At 40.0% G+C, this 9,910-nt stretch overlaps 1 protein-coding gene across 2 annotated transcripts in view; it reads left to right on the plus strand.

Annotated features, from left to right (window-relative positions):
- The window catches only part of DRD3 (dopamine receptor D3), a 34,517-nt gene extending 29,917 nt beyond the window's left edge, over positions 1-4,600 (plus strand). Inside the window, exons 5-7 of one of the 2 annotated variants that reach the window (XM_012731741.1) lie at positions 3,066-3,225; positions 3,325-3,372; positions 4,404-4,600. In XM_012731741.1, coding sequence (XP_012587195.1) covers positions 3,066-3,225; positions 3,325-3,372; positions 4,404-4,600 — 405 coding nt within the window. Of the gene's footprint in view, positions 1-3,065; positions 3,373-4,403 lie in introns of both variants that reach the window. The other variant, XM_004675204.1, reaches the window with a different exon arrangement.
- Positions 4,601-9,910: the final 5,310 nt, after the last annotated feature.

Below are 9,910 nucleotides of genomic sequence, written 5' to 3' on the forward strand. Positions count from 1 at the left end.
AGAAAGCCTATGATTATTGGGCGAAAGCCCAGTGACTACAGCCAAAGTCTCCTGATGTGAAGATGCCATGCAGAGCCACCTGCCTTAGAGGGAGTGGGGCACCGTACAGGAGCAGAGCCAAGAAAAACAGAGAAGCTGATACAAGACTTTCAATCCTTATTTGCCATTAAATGTGGGGAAACCCCAGATAATTTCATGGCTGCCCTGATCCTTGCCCTTCCAATTTAAGGTAGACCTGCCTCCCCAAGCAAGCTGAATACAGCATGGAGCCCAGACGTGTTAAATATAAGACTAGATTCTTCTCCCTGAATTCTAAAGTTAAGTAAACACTAGTAATAAATCTTCAAAAGCCCATAGTGATGAAGATCTGAGGCTTATTTAAGCTCTGTATAGTTAACTATTCTTTACACAGGCAAGTAGTTGGAGATTTTTGCTGTAAATTATTTTATAAGAACAGATAGAAGTTTAAAATTGTCTATAGTAGATCTAAGATCTGAGGATACTCCAAGGCCAAAAGGAAAAAAAAGTGGTGATTGGAAGTGAGATATTGGAGAACCAAGATGCTGGTCACACCAGCAATGTGGCGAATTAGTTTCTGTCTTCCCTTCTGGGAGTGTTCCGTCTCATCAGTCATGGGGTAGTGGTAGAGTTTATTTACAGACAGTGTAATAGACACTCACTAATATATAATCTTACAAGAATCACTTCCCTTTCTAAGACTGAATTTCCACATCTGTGAAATGCACTTGATCAGTGCTTTCAAATCTGAGATTTTGTAGACACTCAAGAATGTGTTCCAGACTCCCACTTTCAGAATAATACATCAGAAGTTTAATACTTTCACCCTTAGAAGGTCACTAGATGCCAGTTCAATCATTAACATAATCTTGGTTATAAACAATCATGCAAATAAAACATAATATGCTAAAATTAATTTATGAAAATCCCTCAAAATGAGAACCAAATATGTTTTAAATATGTTATGTTAGGTTCCATAAGAATACCTCCGTGAAGCACAACTTTAAAAACACTATATTTCTTGAAGACTCCTTTTCTTCAACAGTTCTATTCATTCATTCAGCAGTGTTTCTGAGCATGCACAGGGTATCTGGAAGACTTATGATTCCTTGAACTAAGGAGACAATGGTAAGGTTTCTGGTTGCTTACATTGATTGTCATATAGAAAAGGAATTTACTAGAAGGATGTCAGGAAGCTCACAGAAGTAATAAGAAGGCTAGGTGTGAGTCTCCCATTATCTGGACATGGTTCATGTGCCTGATTTCTAGCTTCTATTGAGAAGGGGGGGGGGCGGGGAATGAATATCTGCCCAATTTTGAAAGAAATTGGAACTCTCCTGCACTGCTAGTGGGAATGCAAACTAGTACAACCACTATGGAAAACTGTTTGGAGTTTCCTCAAACTGCTAAACATGGAGCTTCCCTACGACCCAGCAATCCCACTCCTAGGTATCTACCCAAAAGACATAAAAACACTCATTGAAAAAGATACTTGTACCCCCATGTTTATTGCTGCTTTATTTACAATTGGAAAAACATGGAAGCAGCCCAAATGCCCAAAAGTAGATGACTGGATAAAAAAAATGTGGTACATATATACAATGGAATATTACTCAGCAACCAAAAAAGAGAAACACATGTCTTTTGCAGCAACTTCGGTGGAGCTGGAAAAGATCATGCTTAGTGAGATAAGCCAGAAAGAGAAAGAAAAATACCAGATGGTTTCACTCATAACAGGAATATAATGGACCAGGCAAGAAAATAACAAAAATAATGAACAACCATATACCAGAGACATTTTGTGGGGGTGGAGTGGGGAATGGGATCAAAAACAGGGGGGGGGGAAGGGAGGGAAATGCACGGGACTATGGTGGTGGCACACGGGTGATTTGGTGATGGGAAACCCGCGGGATTACAATCAAGATGGAAAAAAGAAATGTGCAAAATGATGTAAAAATAAACTTTTATAATAATTAAAAAAAAAAAAGCTCCCATCAGTAATGGGAGTTGAAGGGTCCTGCCTGCCACTTAAGATTGACACAGCATTTGAGCCTTCAAACAGGAAAAGCATCTCAGATGTTAAGCACACACATCCCCCCAAGTCCCAGGAGTATCCACAGAGTTCCTATTTAATGTTCTCTGAGTCTATTCATGCCAAACCCATTTTCTCAATATCTTTTCTATTTTATAAATAATGTTCAAAGACCTGTCACTAACTTTCCCATGGACACATGTCCTGGGATGAAGTTCCTAGGTTTTCTTTATTTACTTTTTATTATGGAAAATTTCAAGAGTTAAAAAAATAAAAAGACAGAGTGTAGAAATCTTTCAACAGCCATCAACCAGCTTCAGCAGGTATCCACTCAGGCCAATCTTAGTCCACACAGGCTCCCTCCATTCACAAGCCCAGCCAAGTGGTTACAGAGCAAATCCCAGACATCGTAGCATTTCAAGTGAAAATATTTCTAAGACATTCTCCAAAGAATAAAGATTTTAAAATAAAACACGTAACTACAGGACCACTAAACTAATAATTTTGATAATAAGTGTCAATCAAATTTAAAAATCCCCAAATACTTTGTAATTTTTTATAGTAAGTCTCTTATAGTTTTAAATCAAAATGCAACTAAGACCTAAACTTTGAAAGTTGGAAATGTTGTTGTTGCAATTGATTTACTGGGGAAACTGAGTCAGTTTGTTTTATGGTTTCCCACATTTCAGATTTTGCTGCTGTTATACACCTGGAGTCACTTAACATAGTGATTGCTCGGGAAGTCCAGGTGATCCTAATTCAAAGAAAGCCAGACTATAACCCTGTTTCCCCTCCTTGAGAGAGTCACATCATTCTGAAATGTCCTCTAGGTGATAGGTGCTTTTTAGCCAGAAAGTCAGAAACCAGCCTTATTTACCTTAAATTTCCGTGGTCCCACCATGCTGTTAGACGTGTTCTCTGCAGGTTTCACACAATATGGTTTCTCCTCCCTGATGATTCGCATCCCCTTTCCCTTCAGGAACACCCAGAAGATAAATACCCCCAGAAATTTCAGGACCCTCTATTGTCACACCCGCGGCCTCTCTCCCCTGGCCGGACACACATGGAGCTGAAACGCTACTACAGCATCTGCCAAGACACTGCCTTGAGACGACCAGGCTTCCAGGAAGGAGAGGGAGAGTTGAAAAGGGCCGGGAGGACTCGAAACTCCCTTAGCCCCACCTTGGCACCCAAGCTCAGTTTAGAAGTTCGAAAACTCAGTAATGGCAGGTTGTCGACTTCGCTGAAGCTGGGGACCCTGCAACCTCGAGCCGTGCCACTGCGCGAAAAGAAGGCAACGCAGATGCTGGCCATTGTGCTCGGTGAGCTTGGGCTGGACCCTGCTGGGTTAGGGTGGGTTCAGTGGCGTTGCTGAGGCACTGTTTTGTATCACCGATACTGGAATTCAGTGACTGCGTTTATAAATGCTTATAATGCAGTGGAAAGAGGTCTGTGTAGAAGTATTAAGTCCGGTGGACTCTTTTAAACTTAAGCTGAAATTTATGACAGAGAGTCGTAATAGAGCTGTGTTTGTCTGCTGTGTTTGTTGCCTATCACGTAGCATTATAATGGATAACTTAAGTAATAAATAAGAAAATGATTCAATAAAAATGTCTGTCACTTAATAATGCCATACTTAATAAATGCTTACTTATTTTTGGAATATTAAATTTAAAAACTGTCATATGGTATGATAACATCTAGATTATTTTAAATATGGGGAGGAAAGACTCAAAAGAAATCCACTGAGGTGTCAAAAGTGATTGCCTTTGTGTAGTGGGTGGATATTTTTCTTCTTTCTACTTTTGTATTTTTTTCAAGTATAAAATCAAGGCTACTTTTTATAATAGAAATGTATTTAAACAAAGAAATAAAAAAGTTGTTTGAGTCGCAGAGATATGGAAAGTTAGTGAGTGTTGTTCAATCTGTTCGCTGTTACTTGTGGCAAGTCCCAACTTTTTCATATCTTAAGTACTTTACTAGAACGCTAGATGTAATCTTCTCTGCACCAGGACCTATGTCAATGGCATCTTCGAAGTCTTTTTCCCTGTCAGCACCTAGGAGGATGTCATGCATGGACAAACAATAAAAAAGTATCTGCATCGAATTAGGAAGTAGAAAAGAATAGTAAAGAACTACGTAAATATCAAGCTAGAAAATCAACTTAAGAACAAAGCCCTGAGATAAATGAAAAATATTAGCATGAAGTTTTTCTCACCTAAAAAATAAAATATGGTTAATCACTCTTACTTCATAAGATTAGCATAAAATTAGATAATGCGCGTCATTTTCATGTTATAACAAAAGAGTTAAAAAACCCCTTACCCAGTTGTTCTCTTCCTTTGCAACCTAGGGGCCTTCATTGTCTGCTGGCTGCCCTTCTTCTTGACCCACGTTCTCAACACCCATTGCCAAGCATGCCACGTGTCTCCAGAGCTCTACAGTGCTACAACATGGTTGGGCTATGTGAATAGTGCCCTCAACCCCGTGATCTATACCACCTTTAACATCGAGTTCCGCAAAGCCTTCCTCAAGATCCTGTCTTGCTAAAAGAGAAGGACACTCCTTTGCCCAACTCCAGCTACCAATGGCCAGAGCTTGCTCAGAAAGACTGTGATTTTCTGTGTTATGGTGTAGAGATTTCTAGAACCAGGATATCTCTGAGTGACAAGTAAAACCCAATTGCTTCCTCCAAAACAAATATGCTACCTCTCTAGCTAAAGCCAGACTCACATTCTGGCAATCTTCAAGTGGTAGGGGTGGGGGAGGGAGTTGGCCTGAATGATAAGCAATAATTCAGAAGGAAATGGATAAAACATAACTCTACACACACACACACACACACACACACACACACACACACACATCCTCATCATCATCATCATCATCAGAAGCATGATTCATTAACAGTGAAGAATCTCATAATTCTTCACTTGTCAGTAATCTGAAATCTCAGCCAGTTGGTCTCTCTTCCTTCAAACCTCTAGTTAACTGCCAGGTTAACCTTGTCCTTTTGTGGTTCCCTTTCCTTTTGGGGTACTCCCTTTCTCTTTCATTATGTCCTGAAACAGAATGTCAAGACTAGTGCCTCTATCTCTTTGTAGAATCTGAATGATTATGCCTGAAGAGAGGAATTCCACATCCCAAAGGAAACAAAGATCCCACATTGGGACCTGAACATCATTTAAATCTTCCTATTCCTGTACTTTAGCTCCAGCTAAGATGTTCCTTCAATTCCATTACCTTATTCTCAGAGTCTAAACTCCATCGCAATTCAAGATGGGGATGTTACATGGAAAAGGAATTAGAATTCCCACTGTAGTGTCACTGCTGAAACTTATAGGCTTCTCAAAATGTTAAAAGTTTGTCCTACCTTCCACTTAACAGAACCCCAAATCCTTCAGACCTGCAACCCATTAAGTAGTGTCTACAAAATGTCATCTTTCAGGTTCTAGGCAGATCCTACCCTCAGGAGTTCACCCCCTGCTCCTATGTTTGTCCATTTGCTTCTCAGTGGGTGATAGGGTCCCATCTAGACTGCTGAGGACTCAGAACTGAGGCAGAATATTATCCAAAGTCATCACATGGACTGTCTTTATAAAATCCTAGTGTAGATGCTAAACGCTGCCTCTCTAACAACCAAGATTAATGGTTTAATAGGAATAATTTGTAAATGTCATTAAAATTGCATTTAGAAGGAACTTGAATATTCTCACCATTTACCTTTTCACCTACAGAAGCTATTTCTTATTGATTATAGAGTCAAGATATAATTTATGGATAATTTATGAAATGTTATCACCCTGAACTTCAATAAATCTACTCTTAAGAGCTGTTCATACATAGACATGACAGATACCTGCTGCAATACTATTAAAACTGTAAAGTTGCATAAAAACTTTACAAGAAATCCAAGGTTTCCCTGGCCCCATCTTTGTCCCTCTAACCCATAAGTGTCTAAGAAGGTATATATTCCCCTAGTCAGTCAGTGACTTGTAACTCCTGAATGCTTTCAATGTCGGCATTTTAAAAATGTCATTGTCTGCATTGTAACTCAGTGGAAAAATTCTGTCTGCCCACTGGCTCTCTAAGTGCTTTGACCTTGTGCCATCTTGCTCTGTAAGTTTATGACATAGCAGAACTGGATACTGAGACAACTAAATATCTGAAGAAATAAAAGTTCATGATTCCTAGGTTTTTCCATGCAAAATAAACAGCAAACAGGTAGAACAGTGGTTAAAAAATATCACAGAATTCCACACAAAATCAAAGCCCTAAATATAGAAACATGCACCAACATTAATATATTTGTGAGGGATGGTGTAAACATTTTGAATACTTCCTTTATTTCAAGTCATTCAACTCTTATAATAATGTCATGAAGGTTAAGTTCCACTTTCTTCATGAGGAAACTGAGGCAGAGGAGGATTAAGAATTTGCCCCAGGTCACATGCAGTAAGGAAAGGGCAAAGCTGGAATTCAAATGCATGTGACTATCTGGTTCCTAAGCCAAGACAGTCACTGTAGCTCAACAAATGGAAGTCCCATATTCCATCTTGAGAAGGTGTCCCAAGTGAGCATTATAGACTTGATAATAAGCGTACATAAATTCTACTACTCCATAGGACTACACGTTTCTGGAGATGTGTTTTCCTCAATAATTTCCCACCACTGATTACCATGCCTGGCTCATGGAAAGTGATCAATATGAATCGAGTTGAGACCTAGAAAGTAGGAAGGGTATTCCAGGCAGCAAAAACTCTGAAGAGCTTCAAGAGTTAAATAATCAAGGATTTTGCAAGGAATCTCAAATCAATCTGTAAAAAAAGGGCTCCTCATCTTTAGAATCTTCAGTTCTCTCAGGTGGCAGTGAGTTGGGTGACAACTCTGACAAAAAGACCTCCAAATCTTGCCTGCACTTCCCTCTAGGTGGGCAACACACATCACAGAACAACCATCCCTGCCTGACCTTGCTTCTTCTCTCTGAGCTATCTTGAATCCCAACATATGCAGAATTCAATGTGAAGATTTTGCTCTAAAGAGTTAGAAGCGCCAATTAAAAGGTTGTAGAGTCAGAGATAGTTAAAACTCAGGCAGTCCACAAAGTTTGGGTCAGAAACCAAGGCAAGTCAGACAGGGATTTGCTTTCTTGAATGTGTGGGTCACAACTAAACAAAGAGGCACAAAGGTGAAGAGATTCACTCAGAACTGGCAATTTCCTGGTGGTCCTGATTCCCAGGCCTGTGCTTTGATCGTCTGGTATCTGCTGACATCAGAAAACTGAAAAAGCTTAATTTGAATCAACACACAGAGAGCAGAGAGGGGATGACAGGCAATTAACTTGATTCCTCCTTTCCACCTAATTCTCTCCTCATCAGCTTACAAAGGGAGTGAGTTTCCATGACTACCTCCTGACGTGGAGACTCTGTTGAGGGTGATGCCAGTGTCAGCTCCGCTGTGTAGCACACACTGGCAGAGGCGGCACCAGGAGTCTGTGCCAACCACAAGACCTGGGACCTCTTGTTCTCTCACCCTCACCTCAATTAATCACCCAGTTGCCATCACCATGCATGAAGTCCATGCTTTATGCAGTGTGCTGGTACTGCCAGGAAAGGCGAAGGACCCGGGTGTCTGAAGCTAGTTGTGCCCAATGCAGTGTGCGGGGCTCAACTCAAGGTAGGTGCTGCCCATCCTCTGGGAAAGAAATGGACAGAAGCAAGTCAGGGACGGGAGTTCTGGTGCCAGCCAGACAAGTGACCTTGGACAAGTGATTTCACCACTAAAAGCCTCTGTTTTCTCATTAGTAAAAAGGAGAACTTTAGTGAGAAAGGCTGACCTTCCTCATTAAACCATTAAAAGATTAGATACCATGAGTAAGAGGAGTGCTTTGTCAGCTGTAAAACTCTAATGAATAAAAGACAAGGTTCATTATTATTATTATTATTATTATCATTATTATTATTATTATTATTATTATTATTATTATTATTATTATTATTATTTCCTCCCTAAGCAGTTGTTTCTCTCATGCCACTGTTTCACACCCTGCCTTCCTTCCCCTTCACTTATTCTCTGTCTCAAGTTACTCAGCTGTTCACTATCCCACACAAAATCTGATTTTCATATGTTAGCCTCTACATGTGCCCAGGATACTTGGCTAAATTTGCAGTCAGACTGTTAGGCAATTGGATTGCCCACATAGGGCACCCTCTCCTTTTCACACAGCCAAGTGCCCAAAATGGCTTGATCTCACACTAGGTTGACGGCAGGTGCTTGCAAAAAGTGACCTGGCTCCCCTGTTCCTATGTGGAGAGAAGGCAGGAACACATCCATTCCTCAAGACTGTGTCTCTTTCCCCCTTGATTTCTGAACCTAATGTTTCCTTTACTTCGTCTTTTCCTCCTTGAGAGACCCTCCTTGAGGGTCTTCATTTCCTTGGGCTGCTGTACCATCTACTGGGTTGCTTAAAATAACAGAAACTTATTTTCTGACAATTCTAGAAGCTGGGAGTCCAAAATTGAGGTGCTGGCAATGCCGTGCTGTCCTGAAGTCTGTAGAGAGGACCCGTCTTTGCCACCTCTCTGGCGTTTGCTGACCATCCTTGGTGTTTCCTAGCTTGTGGCAGCGTAACTCCAATCTCTGCCCCATCTTCCCCTACTGTTCCCCCACTGTGTGTCTGGGTCCAAACTCCCTCCTTTTCATAAATTATTGGATAAGATTCCACTCTCATCTGATAGGATCTTTGTTTTATTTGACTGCAGGACAAAGATTTATTTCAAGATACAGTCACATCTACAGGTTCTGGGAGGCAAATTTTCAATATTTCTTCAGGGAATATACAAATAAGCCCATAAAATGTTGTCTACAAAATAAGAGGTCTGGGTGGTCTATCTAAAGGAGGAACACTGAGGGACATGTTGATCTTCTCAGGCTATGTCTGCTACGTTTATCCATTTACCTCCAAAATTTCACAAGGGAATATAGAGAGCTGCCTCAGTGGATCACCAAGATTCCAAATGTACTCATTCCCAAATGTACCTGATACAACTGTGGAACAACACGCCTAACCTCTCCCAATGAGCAGGGTTCCATTACCCTTGCTTGGATGCACCATCACTTGCTTTTGGTCTCCTGGTAAAAGACACTCCCAATAATTAATTAGGTGGAAGCCATAAATTAAAGCTTAGTGGAATTTTTATCCATTAAGAATATATTTCTCCTCTAATAAACAAAGATTCTTACCTCAAGAAGTTAAACATAGCATCCTAATATGATCCAGCAACTCCCACTTCTGGGTAGTCAAACAAATACTTGGCACACCAATGTTCTTGCAGCACCAGTCACACAGATAAAAGTTTGGGGAAAATCCAAATGCCCACCCACAGATGGATGGGTAAACAAGCTGTAGTATTCACATACAATGGAATATTATTTAGCCATGAAAAGGAATGAAGTACTAATACATGTTGCAGTGTGGACAAATGTTGAAACCCTTATGCTAAATGAAAATATATGTAGACAAAGATAGATAAATCCATAGAGACACAAAGAAGCATGTTGGTTTCAAATGCTTGGAGTAAAAGTAGTGGAGAATAACTCTAATGTATACATGATTTTCTTTTGGGATGACAAAAATATTTTGGAACTAGACAGAGGTAATAGTTGCATAAAATTATGAATGTGCTAAAAGCCATTGAATTGTTTGCTTTAAAATGGCCAGGTTTATGTTATGTAAGCTTCACCTTGATAAAATTTTTAATTAAAAAAATATAAAATATAAAGAATAAGCAGCTAAACTTCCCATGTTCTGAGATTAGAAGGCTCAACATTGTTAATATGGTGATTCCAAATTGAGCTACA

This window comes from Condylura cristata, unplaced genomic scaffold (genome assembly GCF_000260355.1).
Source record: "Condylura cristata isolate star-nosed mole 26May11 unplaced genomic scaffold, ConCri1.0 scaffold00003, whole genome shotgun sequence".
Taxonomy (NCBI): domain Eukaryota; kingdom Metazoa; phylum Chordata; class Mammalia; order Eulipotyphla; family Talpidae; genus Condylura; species Condylura cristata.